Source organism: Canis aureus, chromosome 25 (genome assembly GCF_053574225.1).
Source record: "Canis aureus isolate CA01 chromosome 25, VMU_Caureus_v.1.0, whole genome shotgun sequence".
Lineage (NCBI taxonomy): Eukaryota > Metazoa > Chordata > Mammalia > Carnivora > Canidae > Canis > Canis aureus.
Genome location: NC_135635.1, coordinates 42,889,789 through 42,911,925, shown reverse-complemented (window position 1 = coordinate 42,911,925; position 22,137 = coordinate 42,889,789). Strand labels below are relative to the sequence as shown.

The following is a 22,137-nucleotide window of genomic DNA, read 5'->3' as shown; positions in this document are numbered from 1 at the left end:
CGGGGCTTAAAGCTTGGTGTTCTGAAGGTCAGTGGGCTTTGCTCAAGGAGAGCTTGGAGGGCACCGCGCAGTTCCTAGAGAAAAGGCAGGCAAACGACCTTTGCACATACAGCGTAGAAACGATCTGAAGAGTGCCCAGGGCACACAGTGGGAAGGTTAGTTGCTCATCTTGGAGCATTTCCCAGAGAGAGAGCATTCATGGAGACACCCCTCCAGGAACAAAGAAACTGGCAGGTGCCATTTCCCTCCCCTGCTCCTTAGCATAGGCACATAGCCACCTGTGAGAACCAGTGCAACACTGACACTCACTACCTAACTTGCTTACACCAAGCCCCACTCCACCCTTGGATCTGCTCACCCTTCCTAGTTATGCATGCCTCAGTCCCTGAAGTGGGTAGTCCCCTCTCCAAATCCCTCCCCCAGGCCAAACCCCTGCCCATGTTTTGTCTCCTGACCTGGAAGCGTGAGGCCCCAGTTCCATTGGCAGTGGTAACAGGTGTCATTTCACAAACAGACCAGAGCAGACCTAATTAAAACATGCCACATTCAGGCCAGGGACTAAACACTGCCAATAACAGGCAAAGAGAACCTCTGCAGATGACTCTCCTGAAGGATAAAGCAGACAGGACACAATTGCAGAGCACATGCAGCACATATTGGAGACATTCCTGGAAACACCAGGCCTTGAGAAACGGGACACTATACTGCAGGGCACTGTAACATATCTTCTTGATAAAGCCATTACCTTCAAGAACAGAAGACACAGCTGACTTTTCTAACACAGAGAAACAGGCACTGAGAGACAAAGTGAGAAGACAGAGGAATTTGTCCCAAATGAAAGAACAGGACAAGGCCATAGCCAGAGATCTAAGTGAAACAGGTATAAGTAACATGCCTGATGGAGGATTTAAAACAACGATCATGAGGATATTCACGGGTTGAGAAAAGAGTGGAGGACATCAGTGAGACCATTAATACAGAGATAAGGAATAACAGCAGAGAAAAAGGGCTCAATAGACAAAATGAGAAACATGCTTGATGGAATGAACAGCAGGCTAGAAGAAGCAGAGGAACAAATTAACGACGTCAGAGACAGAGTAATGGAAAATAATCAAGCTGAACAAAAGAGAGAAAAAGAATTTTGGAACACTAGAATAGACTTTGGCAACTCAGTGACTCCATCAAACACAATAACATTTGTATTATAGGAGTCACAAAAAGAGAGAAAAGGGGCAAGAGAATTTATTTGAGGAAATAATTGCTGAAAAGTTCCCTAATCTGAGAAAAGAAACAAATATCTGTATCGAGGAGGCACAGAACAGATCCACACCCAAGACATATTGTAATTAAAATGTCAAAATATAGTGTTTAAGAAGAAATATTAAAAGCAGCAAGGCAGGGGCACCTGGGTTGTGCTGTCAGTTGAGTGGCCAGCTCTTGATTTTGGCTCAGGTCATGATCTTGGAGTCATGAGATCAAGCCCCATGTCAAGCTCTACACTCAGTGCAGAGAGTCCTCTAGAGACTCTCTCTCCCTCTGCCCCTCCCCCTATACACTCACATAAATAAATAAACAAACAAATAAACAAACAAAGCAGCAAGTCAAAAGAAGACAATACAAAGGAAACCCCATAAGAATGTTTAGCAGATTTTTCAGCAGAAACTTTCTAAGCCTGAAAGGAGTGGCATTCAAAATGCTGAATGGGAAAAACCTGTAGCCAAGAATACTCTGTTTAGCAAGACTGTCTTTCAGAATAGAAGGAGAGATAAAGCGTTTCCAGACAAACAAAAACTAAAGGAGTTGTGACCATTAAACCAGACTTGCAAGAAACATTAAAGGAGGGTCTGGAATGGAAAGAAAAGACCAAAAATGACAGTGTGAAGATAGGAAACACAAAAGCAGTAAAAATGAATATTTCTGTAAAAAATAAAGGAACTCACAAAATAAAAGGATATAAAATATGATACCGTATACCTAAATGTAGGGAGGAGAGGAATAAAGAATGGTTTCAAACTTAAATGACCATAAACTTAATACAGATCACTATATGCAGATGTTATATGCAAACCTAATGGGAACCACAAGTCAAAAACCACTAATAAATATGCAAAGAATAAAGAGAAAGAAATCTGAATATATCACTAAAGAAAACCAACAAACCATGAAACAAAGACAAGAATCAGAGAAAAATCTTCAGAAACAACCACTAAACAAGTAATAAAATAGCATAAATACATATCTATCAATAATTAGTCTGAATGTAAATGGACAAAATTTACAATTTTACAAAATTTACAATCCAAACCAAAGACCTAGGGTGATGGAATGGATAAAGAAACAACATGAGGGGATCCCTGGGTGGCTCAGCGGTTTGGCGCCTGCCTTTGGCCCAGGGCGCGATCCTGGGGACCCGGGATCGAATCCCACGTCAGGCTCCCGGTGCATGGAGCCTGCTTCTCCCTCTGCCTGTGTCTCTGCCTCTCTCTCTCTCTCTCTCTCTGTGACTATCATAAATAAATTAAAAAATTAAAAAAAAAAAAACAACAACATGAGACCCACCCATATGCTTACAACAGACTCATTTTAGACCAGAAGACACCTACAGATTGAAAGTGAGGGAATGGAGAAAATTTATCATGCAAGTGGATGTCAAAAAAAAGCCAGAGTAGCAACACTTGTATCAGACAAATTAGACTTTAAAACAAAGACTGTAACAAGAGACAAAGAAGGACACTATATAATCATAAAGGAGACAATCCAACAAGAAGATATAATGACTGTAAATATTAATGCACCCAACATGTTAGCACCCAAATACACAAAACAGTTAAAACAGGGGCACCTGGGTGGCTCAGTGGTTGAGCGTCTGCCTTCGACTCAGGTAGTGATCTGGAGTCCGGGTATCAAGTCCCACAATCAGGCTCCCCACAGGGAGCCTGCTTCTCCCTCTGCCTATGTCTCTGCCTCTCTGTGCCTTTCATGATTAAATAAATAAAATCTTTAAAAAAAAACAGTTAATAACAAACATAAAAGAACTAATTGAAAATAATACAATAATAATAGGGGACTTTAACACTCCTTACATCAATGGAGAGATCATCCAAACACAAAATCAAGAAGGAAAGTGGCTTTGAATGACAAAGTGGACCAGATGGATTTCACAGGTATATTCAGAACATCCCATCCTAAAACAGCAGAATGCACATTCTTTTCAAATGCACATGGAACATTTTCCAGAATGCATCACATATTACACCACGAAACAAGCCTTAACAAATTCAAAAGGATCGAAGTCCTACCATGCATCTTTTCTGACTATAGCACTATGAAACTACAAGTCAACTACAAGAAAAAGAAAATCTCTGGAAAGACCACAAATACCTGAAAGTTAAATAACATGGTACTAAACAATGGAGTGGTCAACCAGGAAATGAAAGAAGAAATTAAAAAGTACATGGAAAGAAATGAAAATGAAAACACAAGTGGTTCAAAAGCCTTTGGGATGCAGCAAAAACAAATCTAAGTGGGAAGTTTCTGGCAATGCAGGCCTACTTTAAGAAGCAAGAAAAACCTCAAATATGCTACCTAACTTTATACCTAAAGGAGCTAGAAAAACAACAACAACAAAAATCCCTAAAACCAGCAGAAGGAAGGAAATAATAGATTAAAGGAGAAAAAAAACAAAACAAAACATAGAACATATCTATGAAACTAGGAGCTGATACTTTGAAAAAAATCAATAAAGTTGATAAACCTTTAGCCAGACTTATCAAGAAAAAAAAGTGGTTCAAATAAAATTACAAATGAGAGAGGAGAAATAGCCAACAGCACAGAAATACAGTTATAAGAGGATATTATGAAAAATTATATGCCAACCAAATTGGACAACCTGGAAGAAATGGATAAATTCCCAGGAAATATAACCTACTAAAATGGAAACAGGAAGAAATAGAAAATTTGAGCAGACCAATTACCAGAAAATAAGTATCCCCAAAAATCAGTTATCAGAATCAGTAATCAAAAACTCCCAACAAACAAAAGTCCAGGACCAGATAGCTTCACAGGTGACTTCTACCAAACATTTAAAGAATTAATACCTATTTTTCTCAAACTATCCCAAAAAATAGAAGAGGAAGGAAAACTTCCAGTTTCATTCTGTGAGACACCATTACCCTGATACCAAAACCAGATAAAGATACCACAAAAAAAGAGAACTATAGGCCAATATCTCTGATGATGAACATAGATGCAAAGATCCCCAACAAAATACTTGCAAATTGAATCATCCAACAATACATTAAAAAAAATAATTCACCGTGCTCAAGTGGGTTGCAAGGGCAGTTCAATATTTGCAAATCAATCCACATAATACATCACATCAATAAGAAAGGGTAAACAGTGTAGAGGTTCCTCAAAAAGTTAAAACAAGAACTACCCTATGATATAGCAATCACACTACTATTTACCCAAAGAATATAGAAATACTAGTTCAAAGGGGATTCATGCACCCCTATGTTTAAAACAGCATTATTTATGATAGCCAAGATATGGAAGCAGCCCAAGTGTCCATTGATTGATGAATAGATAAATAAGATAGCCCGAGTTCCACATCGGGCTCCCTGCATGGAGCCTGCTTCTCTCTCTGCCTTTGTCTCTGCCTCTCTCTGTGTGTCTCTCATGAATAAGTAAATAAAATCTTTTTTAAAAATGTGAGGATAAAATGAGAAAATAGTTTTTAATGAGATAGGGTTTTTCCCCCCACGGGGAGCCTGATGTGGGACTTGATCCTGCCAGGATCATGACCTGAGCCAAAGGCAGATGTTCAAGCACTGAGCCACCCAGGTGCCCAATCAAATAGTTTTTAATTTTTTTTTTAATAAAAAGGACTTCATAAATCCAAGGTAATAGCATTTCAAACATTCCCAACTCTAATTAGTTAGACTAGAGATGAACAAAATGCTGGAAAACAAAAAAGTAACTGATGTAGAGAACAATAGATCATTGAATTTTTTTAAATTGTGGTAAAATATACATAACATAAAACTTGTCATTTTTTAAGTGTACAGTTCAGTGACATTAAGTACATTCACATTGTTATGCAAGTATTGCCACGATCCATTTCCAGAACTGTATATTAAAAAGGAATGGAAAAAAAAAAGAAAAATAAATAAAAAGGAATGGAATTCTGACACAGGCTACCATGTGTTATCTGTTCATCAGTTGATAGATACATGGCTTGTTTCCACCTTTTGGATATTGTGAATAATGTTGCTGTGAACATTGGTATATAAGTATCTGTTTGAGTCTGTGCTTTCAATTCTCTTGTTACATACCCAGAAATAGAATTACCACATGTGGTAATTCTATCTTTAAATATTTTGGGAACCACCATACTGTTTTCCACAGTGATTGCCCTATTTTACATTGCACAAGAGTTCCAATTTCTCTGCATCTTTGCCAGTACTTATTTTCTATTTTTTTTATTTGCATTTGCATTTCCCTAATGAATAGTGCTGTTGAGCATCTTTTCGTGTGCTTATTGGCCATTTATATGTCTTCTTTGAAGAAATGTCTATTCATGTCCTTTACCCACTTCTGAATTGGGTTGTTTGTTTTGTTGTTGTTGAATGTGTGTTGCCGAAGTGCTTTTTCTATTCTGGATATTAATTCTTTATGGAAAGGGAAAACAAGGGATAGATCTGAGTGAGAATATGAAGAAAGAATTGTCAAAATTTGGATGAAGTAGCTATGTTTTAAGTCAGAATAGCTGGAATGTGTTAAGCAAGAAAATTAAAATTATATTTGGATCGATGATTTATTTTTTAAACCAATGTTGGCAGTTTTTGACAGTTCTTCCTTTCTGCCAGGTATCTCAGGTAGTTTGAACTTTGATGAAGAGGAGACCGATGGGGAGGAAGAAGGAAAAAAACTATGTCATTCACCATATTCAGTGGCAGAGAGACCCAATTCTGCTTCTAGCCAGAAATCAACCACAGTATGTAGTTCTGAAACTTCTTCCTTTGGAACTAATTTAACTATTTCCCAAATGTATGTCTAGTATTTAAACATGATTACTGAATGAAGGTTCCTTCAAAAGATTTAAGGTCAAATTTAGTCTTGAGGTTCATGACCTCCCTAATTTCCTGCATCTCAAGCCAGCTATTAGTGGAGTTATATCCCACTTTTGTACTTAGCTCCTTCATTATTTCCGATATTCATATACTTATTTAACTTCTCAGAGTTTCCCCTTGTTTTGTCAGGAGACTAGAGACTAGGAGTAAATCACTAAATTATTTTGTCCATTAATTGTTTCTTGAGGAGAGTACGTTATCTGATCCAACCTCCTATTGCTCATGTATGACTGTTCTTTCAGGATACAGGAGCTTCTGGTTCTGCATCCCAACAAACTGATAACCAGCTGGGAGAAGTGGAGAATTTAGAGGACTTTGCATATAGTCCTGCCCCTCGGGGTATTACAGTAAAGTGTCGGATAACCAGGGATAAAAAAGGAATGGACAGGGGTCTCTTCCCCACTTACTATATGCACTTGGAAAAGGATGAAAATCGGAAGGTATGAGAATTGGTTCTTTTTTTTTTTTAAGAGATTTTATTTATTTACTCATGAGAGACACAGAGAGAGAGGCAGAGACACACACAGGCAGAGGGAGAAGCAGGCTCCATGTAGGGAGCCCGATGTGGGACTTGATCCCAGAACTCCAGGATCACACCCTGAGCAGACACTCAACTGCTGAGCCACCCAGATGTCCTGAGAATTGATTCTTAAGACAGATCTTGAGATAGAAGGGAAGAATATTGTGGGAATAGATTGTTGAAAGGTCTTAGGATAGGAGAATAACACTGGCATTGGAGCAAGTTGGCTGGAAGCAGACTGTATTCATTAATTCCCAGTTGCTGTGTTCTATCTTCAAAGAGCTCATAGTCTCAGGTAAAATCTACTCTACTCCAAAGAAAAAGAATATAAGAAAATGGAAAATAATAATTTAATGTAATCATTTGCACCTCTATCCTATTTTTTGGTGGAGGGAGGGTGTTACTGTGGGCTCTCTGGTTTTTATTTTAATTACGGTAGAACATGACGCTGGAAGAAAGAGCAAGTTTTAGTGAATAGAAGGAATTGGAAATATAGAAGGATATGCAAGTTAAATGTCTTATTCCTCACTAGAAATTCTAATTTACTTTCAACCAAATTTGAGGCAATTTAATACTTGGTAATGAACAATGTATTTTGTTTTGCTACCAGGTCTAAGCTGATGATTTTAAGAGCATAGAAATGAGATGATGATTGATATCGTTATTATAACCTCTAATTTATTAAGTGTTTATGATGCACTGGGCATGTGCTTAGTGCTTTGTGTCTATATAATCTTCTACAATCCTAATCACAACCTTGTAAGATAGGATTTCTTATCTCTGCTTTAGAGATGAGTAGCTGGGGCTTGAGGAGTGACATACCTGCCCCAAATCATGCTAAGTGGCAGAACCCGAGTCAAACCCCTATCTGTTTGATTCCACAGTCCCTTTCTTAATTATTGCCATTCTCCTGCTTCCCTGTTGTCCAAGTCCAGTAGGGTATGGGAAGGATACACAAGTGTGACAGTGTTCATGTCACTGGAGCCACAGGGGTTTAAAACACCAACATCCAAAAAGGAATAGGAAGAAAGCAGCTGTGGTAAAGAATGGGAAGAGTGGGTAGTCAGCATCCTGTGTCTCCTGAAGTTGGAAAGACCCTTCCTCACTAATTCGGATGAAGCTTTTTTGAAAAAGCCACTGGAGGTTTTAGGGATAAGATTGCACATAGTTGCAGTAGTCCCCTCCCATCCACCCGGTCCAATTTTTTGCCTTCTGCAGTTTCAGTCACCTACAGTCACTGCTGTCTGGAAGCAGATGGTCCTCCTTCTGACATAGGTTGGGCAGGTCAATAGTAGCCAAATGCCCCCTCTCTTCATCTTATCACATAGGCATTTTACCATCTCACAGCAGCATGAGAAGAAGGGGAGTATGGTACAGTGAGATATTTTGAGAGAGAAAGACTGCATTCATACAACTTTCATTATAGTATATTGTTAGAATTGTCCTATTAGTGTTGTTGCTAATCTCTTGCTATGCCTTATTTATAATTTAAACTTTGCCCCAGGTATGTGCAGAAAAAAACATAGTTTGTATAGTGTTCAGTACTATCTGTGGTTTTAGGCATCCCCAAGGGTCTTGGGACACAGCCTCTGGTGGGTAAGGGGGTCTAGTATATATGGAGAATCCAGCTAAGTGAATTTTGAAAAGCTGTATAGTAGGGAAACCCTGATAGTGAATTCTGAGAAGCATTATAAGGATTAAAAAAAGAATTGAAGTTCCAAAGATTGGTCTTCTCCAAGAAAACACCTAGTGGCAGATGACACTGGTGCCAGAGGAAGCACTGGGATGGGAGGCCACATGGCTTCAGCCGTCAAGGCCAAGGAGCTCATGACAGCAAGACTAAGAATGAGGAGTGGGTGCCTCTCTCCAATTTGGGTTGTCTTGTCAAGGACATAAAGTTCAGGTCCCCAGAGGAGATCTATCTTTTCCGTCTGCCCATCAGGGAATCTGTGATCTTTGAGGTATTCCTGGGATCGTTCTTCCAGGATGAGGTTTTGAAGATCATACCTGTGCAAAAGCAGACCCATGCTGGCAGGCAGACTGGGTTCAAGGCATTTGTTGCCATTGGGAATTACAACAGACACATGCGTCTGGGTGTTAATGCTCCAACGAGGTAGCCACTGACTTCTGCAAGACCATCATTCTGGCCAAGATCTCTAGTCCCAGTGCAGCAAGGTCTCTGGGAGAACAAGACTGGAAAGCTCCACATCATCACTTGTGAGGTGACTGGACACTGCAGCTCTGTGCTGGTGCACCACATCCCCACCCCCAGGGGCACTGGTATCATGTGGGCTGCTACACGTGGGCCAGGGGCTGCAGAGCCACCCTGGGCAACTTCGCCAAGGCCACTTTTGATGCCATCTACAAGACCTACAGCTGTCTCATCTCAACTCTGGGAAGAGACTCTTTTCACCAAGGCCCCCTATCAGGCATTCACTGACCATCTTGTAATGACCCACACCAGATGCTGTTGCCATCATGAAGTTTATATACAAGAAAAATTAAGGTGAATTAAGCCTGTTAAAAAACAAAAGATCAAAAGATTGACTGCTTGGTACATGATAGGCACTTGCTAAACATTTGCCAAGTAAATAGGTAGGACGGACTGTGGTGGTTCTCTTGACATTTTTGACTGGCATTTTTTCTTTTTTCCAGATATTTCTTCTTGCGGGTAGAAAGCGGAAAAAGAGCAAAACATCTAACTACCTTATTTCCACTGATCCAACAGATTTATCTCGTGAAGGGGAAAGTTATATTGGCAAGCTCAGGTGAGAGCAGCCTTGTATCACTGACCTATTCTTTCTGATACTTTTATTCCTGTAGTTTCAGAGCAATCTGTATTTTTTTTTTACTCTGAGCATGTATGATGTTGTAATCTTTAAAAAAAAAAAAAGTTCACAGAGCATCTACGTCCCTTCCTTATGTTAATGAGAGATCTTTGAAACAGTGGCGATGAATATTTGGAAAATGGCAGAAGGGCTTCCATTCTGTTCCATACCTGTCCTAGATTTATATTTGTGTAGGAGAAAAAATATAGATCATTAATGGCAACTTTGTCCTCTCGATTCTAGATCCAACCTCATGGGGACCAAGTTTACAGTTTATGACCATGGTGTCAGCCCAACCAAGGCCCAAGGCCTGGTAGAAAAGGCCTATGTCCGGCAGGAGTTGGCAGCCATCTGTTACGTATGTGCCATTCTCGTAAAGCACTCTTTTTCTGAGTCTTTTCCCTAATCTCCTGGGTGTCCTGCTGGCACTTGAAACTTACCCAACACTGAGCTCATGATCTTCCTTCCGAAGCTTGTTTCTATTTCTATAATCCTCCTCTTCTGTTGCTGGTTGCATTTTTCTCTGTATATTCAAGTTTTAATTATTTATGAATTGCCAAGTTTGGTTATTTTTTATTTTTTTCTTTAAAAATTTTTCTTATATTCAAATTCAATTAATTAACATATAGTGTATCATTAGTTTCAGTGGTAGAGTTCTATTATTCATCAGTTGCATACAACACCCATTTCACCACCACGTCCTCCTTTATGCCCATCACCCAGCTACCCCATCCCCCCAACCCCTTCGCCTCCAGCAATCCTTAGTTTACTTCCTAGAGTTCAGAGTCTCTTAAGGTTTGTCTCCTTCTCTGATTTCGCATTTCTTCTCTTACCTGCTCTTTCGTTTTCCTAAAACACAGCTTCAGTAGATCCTGTAGTTTTCCTGTTTCAAATCTTCTAACGACTACCCATTGCATCCAGAATAAAGCCCTAATGTGTTAGCCTTTCCTCCCAGACTCCTCTAGTGGTCCTGGCCCCCTCCTGTTCCCCTGTTCTAGCCATGACAGCCCCCTGTCATTCCTTTGCTGCACCATGTGATCTTTCTTCATCCAAGAGCCTTCCTTTCCCTTTCCTTGTCCTTTATCTAATCAATTGATGCCATTGGAGAAGTCTTTCCTGACCATTGATAGAGTCTACCTTATGTACACATCCCCATGGCACCCTGTGCTTCTTCTTGTAACTAACACATTATACTTATTACTGCTTGTTCAACATGAACCTTCTCTACCAATTTGCAAACTCTTATTCTCTGCTACATCCTCACTAGCAGAGGGACCAGTGCAGGTAGGCACTCAAAGCGTTGTTGAGTAAAAGAAAGCAAGAATCAAATAACCTGACTTAGCTGTTGCTTTGATTCCAAAGTCTTAACTTTTGCTTAATTTAGAATTAATCTCATCATTTCCCATGAGGTTTTATCTATGTGATTGAGAAGCATTTGACTTAGTATTTTGTAACATAGTATATTTTTTTCTCCCACCTTCAGAATCCATTACATATTTCAATTACGTATAACTTTCATATGTATGTACATATGTATGTGTATGTATGTATAGGTGTACAAACACAAACGTATATACCTACCTATTTGCTGTGTTATTTTATTCATATATAGTCTTCCTGGCCTGACAGGTGTTTAAGGTTTTTTTTTAAGGTTTGTTTCCTTTTTTTTTTTTTTTTTCTCAGATTTTATTTATTCATGAGAGATAGAGACAGAAGCAGAGCCAAAGGCAGACACTGAAGTACTGAGCCACCCAGGCATCCCATGTTTCTTTTTTTTAAGATTTTATTTATTAATGAGAGACACAGAGAGAGCGAGAGAGAGAGAGCGTGGCAGAGACACAGGCAGAAGGAGAAGCAGGCTCCGGGCAGGGAGCCTGACATGGGACTTGATCCTAGGTCTCCAGGATCAGGCCCTGGGCTGAATGTGGCGCTAAACTACTGGGCCACCCGGGCTGGCCATTTTTTTTTTCTTTTTAATTAAGGTATAATTGACATATTAGTTTCAGATGTACAATGTAATGACTTTTTTTTTTTTTTTTTAGTTTTTAAAAACTACTTATTTTTAAAGATCTTATTTATTTATTTGAGAGAGTGAGAGCGAGCGAGCATGAGAGGGGACGAGGGGCAGAGGGAGAAGCAGACTTTCTCTGAGCATGGAGCCCAATGTGGACTCAATCCCAGGATCTCGAGACCGTGACCTGAGCCATAAGCAGATGCTTAACCAAGTGAGCCACCTAGGCGCCCCAAGATTTATTTATTTATTTGAGAGAGAGTGCATGTGCACACGTGAGTGGTGGGAGCAGTAGAGGGAGAGAATTCCCCAAGTAGACTCTGCCCTTACTGCAGAGCCCAATGTGAGGCTGGATCTCAGGACCCATGATGTGACCTGAGCCAAAACCAAGAGTTAGACACTTAATCGACTGAGCCACCCAGGTGCCCCAATGTAATGATTTTATATATGTATATATTGCAAGATTTATATATATGTATATATTGCAATGATTTTATATATGTATATATTGCAAGATATGTATATATTGCATCACAGTAAGTCTAGTTAACATCCATCACCACACATGGTTATAATTTTTTTCTTGTGATGAGAACTTCCATGATCTACTCTTAGCAACTTTCAAATATTTACAATATTATTGTTTCCTGTGTATAGTTGACACACATAGTTTCAAGTATACTACTTAGGGATTTATACATTATGCTATGTTCACCAGAAGTGTAGCTACCATCTGTCCCAATACTGGTGACTATATTTCTTATGCTGACATGGGCATTTGAATTTTTTTGCCTCCTGCTATAAGCCCTATGTAATTTGAGCTATAATTCTCACTGTATATCATATAGTGCCATGTCCTCATTGAGAAATAAATATTTATTGATGATGACAGCATTGGACAGTTTGCTCACAATTATCTCAAATTTCACTTAACGCTAAAGAATAAGAATAAAGTTTCAAGCCTAGAATAGAATCTGTTCTATTTTTTTTTTTTTTAATGGAATCTGTTCTAAATTCAAGTGTTCACATTAGGTTTAAAAGGAGGTACAGTATTACTTTTCTTTTTCTTTCTTTCTTTCTTTTTTTTTTTTTATGGGAGAAGGAGCCAATGAAATGGCTAGTCTTTATTGGAAAGAAGAAACTTCACAGCACATTTTGAGTAAATTAGTGCAAAGGCTCAGTGGGCCAATTGGTGGGGCACCAGCTTGTAATGGGTTCCACAGCTAGGGCATTGCTGGGCCTCGCCTTTGTGCAGCCAAAACCAGATGACGGTACTATTGTCCTCTTCACAGATGCAGCCCACTATTCGCTTGTTGGTGATAGATGGGACTAAATTAGGGTCTTCTTTGGTGCCTGCAGCTGCCTTTGGGGCTAGAATATTGTATGGGTCCAGCCCCTTCCTTTCAGCCATCATGACCTCCCTCTCCAGCCCTGTCGCCTGCTCGTCATCAGTAGGAACACCACCTCCAGACGCCATTGAGCGCACCACGGCAACTCCATTGGGACCACGAGCCCTGAGGGCCTGCGTGGCCAGCGCTCCAACTCCGCGAAGTAACCTTGAAGCCATCACGCCCGCTACAAGCAGCCTATTACTTTTCTTTTTTTTATTTTCTGTCTCTCTTCATTTACCTACAGTAAAGTAATAAAATAATTTCTGGTCTTTTTGACATCATCACTGGACATTTTGCATGCCCAAGAAAGTCTTGTGTTAAGAATGTGGGCTTCTTTTTCCTTTCTGTTTCCCAAGTCCCTGCCTTATTGTCCTATCTTCCAGGAAACAAATGTACTTGGATTTAAAGGTCCTAGGAAAATGTCTGTGATCATTCCAGGGATGAATATGAATCACGAACGGATCCCATTTCAGCCACGAAATGTAAGTACAGAAATATTTAATCAGCAAAGGCATCTGAAAGACAAGAATACAATACAGGCAAGATCAATACCAAAAAGTATTGATTCTTGCAGAACCTCAAATATAGCTCATACCCTTCTCTAGGAGAGTGATCACTCCAGAACATCAGGATAAGTGCAATTGCACAGTAATTGCTAAATTGACATGAAACCACTTAATCTGCAAAGAGAAATGCGAGATAATCTATCAGAAATTTAAAATCTGCCTTAACTTTTAGCATTCTTTGTTTCTGTTGTACCCTTTCTGAAACGGAGACAATACTCCCCAACTCTACCTTCTACATCACAATGCTGAGAGTGAATGATTTCCTGTGGTTCTCAGTACAACGATTTTTCCTTCAAACAGGACCACGAGAGCTTGCTTTCCAAATGGCAAAACAAAACCATGGAGAACTTGATTGAACTGCACAACAAGGCCCCGGTCTGGAATGATGACACACAGTCCTATGTCCTGAACTTCCATGGCCGGGTCACTCAGGCATCTGTGAAGAACTTTCAGATAGTCCATGACAATGACCGTAAGCATGCAGGAAGGGCTGGGTGGGAATAGGAGGAAAGATGTTCTTACATGGTGGGGAAACAAGTATTTCCTATCATTGACAGGAAGTTCTGTTCACGGCAGAATTATTTAAGAAAGAAATTATTTCTTTGGAAAGGCTAAAGTGCAGTTTTATTTATGTATTTTACTTTTAAAGACTTATTTATCTATTTGGGGCAGAGAGGGGAAGAGAGAGAGGGAGGAAGAGAATCCTAAGCAGGCTCCACGCTGGGTGTGGAGCCTGATAAAGGGCTCGATCTCATGACCCTGAGATTATGACCCCAAGCTGAAACCAAGAGTTGGACGCTTAACTGACTGAGCCACCCAGGCATCCCTAAAGTGGCAGCTTTATTTTTTTTTATTTTTATTTTAAGATTTTATTTATTCATTCATGAGAGACACAGAGAGATAGAGAGAGAGGCAGAGACACAGGCAGAGGGAGAAGCAGGCATCATACAGAAGAGCCTGACGTGGGACTCAATCCAGCGTCTCCAGGATCACGCCCTGGGCTGCAGGCGACGCCAAACCGCTGCGCCACCGGGGCTGCCCAAAGTGGCAGTTTTAAAGTAAAACTTCTGAACCACTGTTTGGCAAACAGACACAATGGCCCTCACTCAGTAAAGGTTCCTCGGCATGTCTAGCCCTTGGAGCTTGTGCTGCTCCCTCCTCTGACCATTTCATGCTAGTCAGGAGTAGCCTCCTGCTTTCTGAGAGGAAGAGAAATAGGAACTTGGCTCACAGTTAGCAGTCTTGGCAATGTCTCTTTCCATCCTTCTCAAGGTTTCCCATTTTAAAGAAACTGGTGGTTGACTGATGTATTTGGAGTCTTCTGTGTATCCTAAGTAGGCTTTTTCCCAGTACGGCTCCATTATCTTCTAATGTCCTAATTTCTTTCTGTTTCTAGCTGACTACATAGTCATGCAGTTTGGACGTGTGGCAGACGATGTGTTCACCCTGGACTACAACTACCCGCTGTGTGCACTTCAGGCCTTTGCCATTGGCCTTTCTAGCTTTGACAGCAAGCTAGCCTGTGAATGAGGGAAACAGCCGGCGCCGAACTTTCTCACTCAGAGCTTTCAGAAGCCAATAATTGCCTCCTTTGCTTTTGCCCCAGGACATGAAGAGCGATAGGCTGCCCCTTTGGGAGTCATCCCTGAATGTATGTATATGTGTCTATACACATGTGCGTGTTTACACATATGCCTATGTGTAAACACACACATATGTACACACACACTCAACTTCTCTGGGTTTTACAGACCCGGACAATGATCACAGCTTAACATGGGTGAGAGGCTGTTCACAGCACAGGGGTTCTTGTCCAGAGCACATTGGTAACTCCTGAGGCTGTTGCCCCACAGATTCGGACCTTGAGAGCCAGATTTTCTATGCTTGGAGACGTGCAGCTAGAATCAGGTCTAATGATTAAATACTTGGGTCTTTTTTTTTTTTTTTTTTTTTTTGAAGACCTTTCCAGAGTGGGACAGTTCCCTAAATTGCCTTTAGTCTTCAGGTCTGCACATTTTTTCCATAAATGGCCAGAGAGTCCTTCACAGCTGCTAAGCTTTGTTGTATTACAAGCACAGCCATGGCCAGTTCATAAACCAGTGAGTGTGGCTGTGTCCCACTAGAATGTTATTTACAAAAAACAGGCAGCAGGCCAGATTTGGCCTGGGGACTGGGTTGCTGGCCCCTGCTCCAGATATATTTCTTTACGCTATGGGCCTCTCAGCATCTTCCAGAATGGGCCTGTGGTCATGATGTCATATGAGTGGGAAATGGACAACTCTAGGAAGCAACAGTCCCACGGACTGGATCTAAAAAGGTACTCAGCTCCATCCACATAGCTTTTACCTTATTTTTTAAAATTTATTTTTATTATTTTTTTTAAAGTATGCTTTACGGGCAGCCCGGGTGGCTCAGCGGTTTAGCGCCGCCTTCGGCCCAGGGCCTGATCCTGGAGTCCCAGGATCGAGTCCCACGTCAGGCTCCCTGCATGGAGCCTACTTCTCCCTCTGCCTGTGTCTCTGCCTCTCTCTTTCTCATGAATAAATAAATAAATAAATCTTAAAAAAAAAAAAAAAAAGTATGCTTTACATCCAACATGGAACTTAAACTCACGACCCTGAGATCAAAAGTCATGTGCTCTACTGACCAAGCTGGCCAGGTACCCCTTAAAATTTTTTAATTAAAAATAAATAAATAAAATAAAAATTTTAAATTTTATTTTACTCTTTTTCAAGTAAGTTTCATGTCCATGTGTGGCTTTTTAAATTTTTTATTTTTATTTTCCTTTTTTTTTTTTGAAAAGTAAACTTTGTGTTTACTTTGTTTTGGTGATGATGGCTTCTAGAGCATCATTTACCTTCAGAACTGGGAAAAACCCCAACTCAGTGATCATTTTGAGTCCACACAGGTAGCCTAATTCTGTGTCCTGCTGGAAGTACCCAAGGTGGGGAGACAGTGTCAGCCACTTCACCAGCCTACGAGAAGAATTTAATGCTCACTTGGAAACAAATCTAGTATCGTCTGGTCCTGATCAAAGAAAATGTGGTATTTGTGAGAGCTATCTTGCTTTCCTCGTGGGGCTTGAAGGCATGGATGTCAGAGTGCCCCTCTTCCCTCTCTTCCCTTGGAGCCGGTTGGCTGGCTGCAATCGCAGTCAAAACTGCTGTGACCAAATTTGTGATCAGTGCTGTGAGAACTGTATTGTCTTAATTTCAGTTGAAGCTGAAAGCATAAACTCTAGAAGTGACTTAGTCTAATGAAGCCTGAGAGTAATATGACAGTGGCCTTCATTTCCAATCCAGGAGTGCCTCCTACAGCCATCTTACTACGGAGCCATTAGCATAGAAGGACACACATACCCTGTAGACCATGTGAGAGGTAAGAGGACATTATGTATCAACACTTGTCATTGTCATTATCCAGAGAGGCGGCAGGGAGGCTTTGGTGAAGATCCACTAGCTGACTGAGCTCCACAGACCTTGTTAGGCAGAACTTTGGGCCTTTCTTCTTAACATAAATATTATCAGCTCCCTAAAGCCTGGCTTATTGGTACAGATCATGCTCCTGTCACTTTTCCTCACAGATCATAAGAGTTTTGCCAAGTCTTTCAGATAATTAGCACCTCCTAACAAGTCATAGGACTCTGCTCGCTACTGTTCCGCAGTCTCAGAATGCCTCTGAATCTTGAGAATCCAGGAACTTTGTGAGTTCTGCATTCAGCATCGGTCACCTCCGAAGCCTGTATGCACCAAACTCTTTGTCAGTATGGGGCAAGGAATCAGAGGTGCTTGTTCCATTATATTTCCCTCCTGTAGACTTCCTTTTTGGCTCTGCTTCCTGTTGGTCCTTGCTCCACATCAAATAGCCATGCAAAGGAAAGAGATGTGGGAGATGAAAAGACTCTTTGCTCATCCCCTGCTGGCAAATCCTAACTGCTTTGTTTTGACATGATTGGTTTCCATCTCAGGCATGCTTCCCATCAAGTGCCTCATTCATAGAAGTGCCCTAAAGCCCTTCAGACCTCTGGCACCACCGTCCTGATTTACTGTGTGACCCACCCTGGTCGAAAACAGAAAGCTGTTCACTGCTCTCCAGCTGCAGTAGATGACAGTGTCTGGGGACAGGGAGCCTGATGGGGCGACTGGATCTAATCCTGCTTCCTCCTGCTCTGTCTGGCTCTGAGACACCTATACCCCAGCTTCATGTACTCTCTGCTTGAGTATACAGGTGATTGGTTTTATATAAATCATATTTATACCTTTTGTATGCTACATAAATAAAAGATAATTTATATAAAAATCTAAGTGTCACTGGTCTTTGTGAAGTCCCATCCCTTACGGAGTTCTGCAGTCATGTTCTGGAATAATACTTTTCATCACGTGAATCAGTTCATCCCAGGATGGCAGGAGTCTGCAGACTCAGAAGGCTGTCTTCTGGAGACTGGACTCCTCATATTCATGACACCAAGAATTTTCTAGATAGAAGACAGAGCTAAGAACTGAGCGGAGAGGGGACCACAGAAGAGTGGGGCTTATATTGTTCTAGATATCTGCCCCCGTCAGCCTCCTGGATCTTCTTTGTTGATATCACTTACTGATTTGGCAGCAAAACCAATTAAATATCTAAAACTGAAATAGACCCTCTCTTGCCTCTGAGGGTTTACATTTTAGACCTACCTTATAGAGACAAGATGAAAAAAATTACATGTTCACAAATCTTTACTAGGCCTTCCTGCTCTTATCAGTGTTCTAGTGAAAATGAGTCACATGGAAGGAAGCAGGAAGAGCCTAAAAATCAGGATGAGAGCTAGAGTCAGAGTTTAATTCTTATGGCTTGGTTTTTCTTCTTCACGTGGTTCTTCTTGGCTAAGGTATGTGGTTGGATGAATGGATTATTTATGACACCATTTTGCATACTTTTCACTGACCAGGGTAATATTGCTTCACTGGTCAACATGAATGATATGGGCAAGTGGTTTTTAAAAATCTAAAACAGGACTACAGAAGGTTCTTTTTGATCAGAAGTTTAGTAAATCACACAACCAGCATCGATTCCCTTCCTTTAGAAGTTCTATTGAGACCAAATTCCAGGGTTTTGACCCCTTTTCTGCCAGTGATTTGCCATGTGCCTCTTTCCTCTTCTATACATTGATAGGGCTTCAATTATATGATCTTCAATTCTTGCATATGGTTTTCCCCACTCGTGCTGACAACAATGTGGAATTCCTCTACTTGCATTTTGTGGGGTTTTTCATTTTTTTTTTTTTAAGAAAGATTTTGAGAAAGAGGGAGAGAAAGAGGTTGAGAGCACACAGAGGGAGAGAAAGTAGCAGTTTTCCCGCTGAGCAGGGAGTCCGACATAGGACTGCAGGGTCCTGGGATCATCTCCTGAGCTGAAGGCCGATGCAAAACCGACTGAGCCGCCCAGGCGCTCCTCTATTCGTATTTTCTTTTAAAGTTTTATTTATTCATGAGAGACAGAAAGAGAGAGAGACATGGGCAGAGGGAGAAACAGCCTCCCTGCAGGGAGCCCGATGTGGGACTAGATTCCAGGACCCCCGGATCATGACCTGAGCCCAAGACAGACGCTCAACCTCTGAGCCATGCAGGCGCCCTCTACTTGCACTTAATTTAACTCTCTGGTTACCTTCTGGACAACTTCATGCCTTTCATAGCTGAAGATACTGCTGGGAGGAGTGCCAGGGATCCCAAGAAAAGACCATTGATGCTTAAGCTAAGGAACTGGGGAGGGCAGATTCTGAATGTCTTTGGTGGGAGATTCTAGAATGGCAGGAGTGCATGATGTGGGAGAAATAGGATCTGGTGCTGAGGAAGTGCAGGACCTCAGAGCTGCTTTTCCCCAACCACTGGAGACATCTTGCTCCACTGAGAAAACCCTGGGATGTGGCTAGCTGCCCTTCTCCTCAGCCTCCAGCTCCCCCTCCAGCTGGAATGGCTCCTGCTGGTGCACTCATGCCCTATGTCTTATAGCTGTGTCTCTTATAGTCCAGAGCCCTTCCTTCCCCATGCGAACCCCACCTAGAGGCTTGCCAAGGACTGGCCAGATCCTGTCCCACCTCTCAGACACATGTCTTGACCATTTGCATATTGGATTGTTTTGTCTTCTCTCCCTGCTTTGATCGCCTAGTTATCATAATCAATCTATATTCCTTAAAGGTCTTCACACACTCCTTTCCACAAAAAAAGCCAGGGACACCGCAATAAATGAAGGATTTGCCATTGGTGCTTAGAATTTAGGTGGCTTGATGAAACCATGGGTTCCTGGCACCACCTACCGACCAAGGATGCACACTGCAAGTGTATTAAAATGAACAGGACAGAGTCTGTAATCCAGTGGAGGAAGTCACCAAGGACTCAGTGACTCCAACACCTGGACCACGTTATTACATTTTACAACGCACCCCTGTGCTTCGGCATGACTCTTCTGATGGTCTGAGAACGGTTATATTCTGGAGTTTAAAAGCCAGTAGAGGCATGTCAGGTAAAATGTCCACAATCTGGCACACACTAAACATTCGGTATAGGATACAGCAAATATCAATATCACCATTATTAACACCCTTTTAAAATGGAGCAACACATTCCAGATGACTTTTTTGGCCATACAGTTATACAAAATGTCTTATATGCACTCATAATGGAATTCTAGATGGTTTTCCAGCGGCTGTTAATGAGAGGAAAGAAGAGCGGCAACATTACCTGGGAAACTAAACATCCAGGTTCTAGTGTCAGCCCTGACCCTACCCCATGTTCCTTTCTTTGTATCCATCTCTTTCTATGTGAAGGAACAGCCTAAGCAAACAAAACAGAAAAACAACAAGCGAACAAAATAAAAACAAAAACAAAAAACTCCTGATATTAGTGAAAATTTGGAAATACTTCAAAGATGAAATGGGCCTCCATGATCTCTTCTGGCTCTATCTGGTCTTCTGGTCAGTTGGGGCCCAGGCTCCTTTCACGAGATACTAGGGCTATGGCCCCACAGACTGGAGGGCAAAGAAAGACAGTAAGCCCTGGAAAGGGCAAAGCTGGTGGGGGCCAAGATGGGAGTGGGGGGTTTTCCATCTATTACCACCTTTTATTACACATTTTGGTTTAATATAGTAGTTCTCAAGCCTCAAAGAGTTTTAACATCTAGTTAACTACTATCTACCCAGATTCTTTCCCTTATCATGATGTTCAAAGATTCAAAGAGTAATCCAGTAGTTCTTTTCTGTAGTCTGGGGGTGGGAAAGCTAGGGAGGAAGAATGATCTGAGAGGTGAGTGGCAGGCAGAGGAGGGCTAGGAATTAGATTGAGGTTTTAAAAATGGGGCGGTATGCAATTTTTAGGGTACAAATGCACGTCAGGAAAGACTACATCCATGTGAGATAGAAATATGACCTTAAGAAATTTTGCCTTGTTTTGTCTTCAATTTCATGCTGTTCTCTATCAGATAGAGATACGAATTTTATTTTATTTTTAAAGATTTATTTATTTATTTATTTATTTATTTATTTATTTATTTATTTATTTATTTATTTGAGACAAGGGGCGGGGGCGAGAGGCAGAGACCCAGGCAGAGGAAGAAGCAGGCTCTATGCAGGGAGCCCAATGAGGGACTCGATCCTGGGACTCCAGGATCATGCCCTGAGCCAAAGGCAGATGCTCAACCACTGAACCACCCAGGCATCCTGAGATACGAATTTTAAATATAATGATTTCACATGGTCTAAAAGCAACCTTGAAAACTATAGTGAAAGTCTCTTCCCATGTCTGTTCCCTTCTTTTTCCCTTGCCCTGTCCTCCTCCTGTAGTGAACTCTTTTTAGTTTCTAGTGTATCTTTCTGGTACTTCACTCTGCCGAAAGAAATGCATCTATAATTCCCCAAACTCTGTGCAGAAAATACATATAGCAGACTATATAGTCAGTTCAATAGCTTGCTGTTTTCACTTATTGTACCCTGGAGATAATCCCCTCTCAGTAAATGCAGGCCTTTTTTATCCTTGTGTATGCTCCACAGTATTTCACTGGGGGAGGTACCAGTGTTTTTAAATAATCCTCTATGTATGGACAATTGGCACATTAAGAAATTTTATCAGAGGAGGAGCGGGAGTGGGGGGGTGGGGTGGGGTGGGGAGGAAGAAATCCTATCGTGTTTTGAATATATGCAGTGTTACAGGGCCCCGTGTTACCTATTTTAATCCTTTCCTTTTTCACTCTTCATACTCAGTAACTACCACCACGTGACACTTTTACACATGATGCTCCCACAGCCCTGAGTCCTCCCCTTAGCTCTGCAAGGGTTCTCTGACTGCCTGTGGAGATCTCCTTGAGGATGGTCCATGGCTGTGCTGTCCACGCCATGGCCACTAGTTGTGTGCAGTTCTTTACATTTAAATTAATCAAGATAGAAATCCGTTCTTTAGTCAGACTAACTACATTTCAAGTTCTCAGGAACCACATGTGAGCCGTGCCTGCCACACTGGACGGTGCCGAGGAAGGACGCTTCATGTGGGCATTGCTCTAGCTCGCTCGATAGACTGTTAGTAGCTTGAGAGGCAGGGATGGTGATCTTTCTGTTTATCCTTGGTGCTTTCCCAGCACAGTGCCAAGGACATAATCCGTGTTCAATAAATGTGGAGTGGAAAATTGAGTGATGAGGACACTGGACTCATGGCCTAAGTGTG

At 41.3% G+C, this 22,137-nt stretch overlaps 1 protein-coding gene and 1 pseudogene across 10 annotated transcripts in view; one reads left to right on the top strand and one right to left on the bottom strand.

Annotated features, from left to right (window-relative positions):
* Nucleotides 1-17,746, top strand: part of TULP3 (TUB like protein 3) — a 65,637-nt gene extending 47,891 nt beyond the window's left edge. For 8 of the 10 annotated variants that reach the window (XM_077871499.1, XM_077871496.1, XM_077871502.1 and 5 more), the window contains 7 exons: nt 5,868-5,995; nt 6,374-6,571; nt 9,307-9,419; nt 9,723-9,837; nt 13,265-13,363; nt 13,748-13,919; nt 14,844-17,746. In XM_077871499.1, the coding sequence (XP_077727625.1) occupies nt 5,868-5,995; nt 6,374-6,571; nt 9,307-9,419; nt 9,723-9,837; nt 13,265-13,363; nt 13,748-13,919; nt 14,844-14,977 (959 nt within the window). In that variant the 3' untranslated portion in view covers nt 14,978-17,746. The remainder of the gene's footprint in view (nt 1-5,867; nt 5,996-6,373; nt 6,572-9,306; nt 9,420-9,722; nt 9,838-13,264; nt 13,364-13,747; nt 13,920-14,843) is intronic. The other 2 variants (XR_013364449.1, XM_077871503.1) reach the window with 2 other exon arrangements.
* LOC144297429 (cytochrome c oxidase subunit 5B, mitochondrial pseudogene) lies at nt 12,589-13,095 on the bottom strand (annotated as a pseudogene).
* Nucleotides 17,747-22,137: the final 4,391 nt, after the last annotated feature.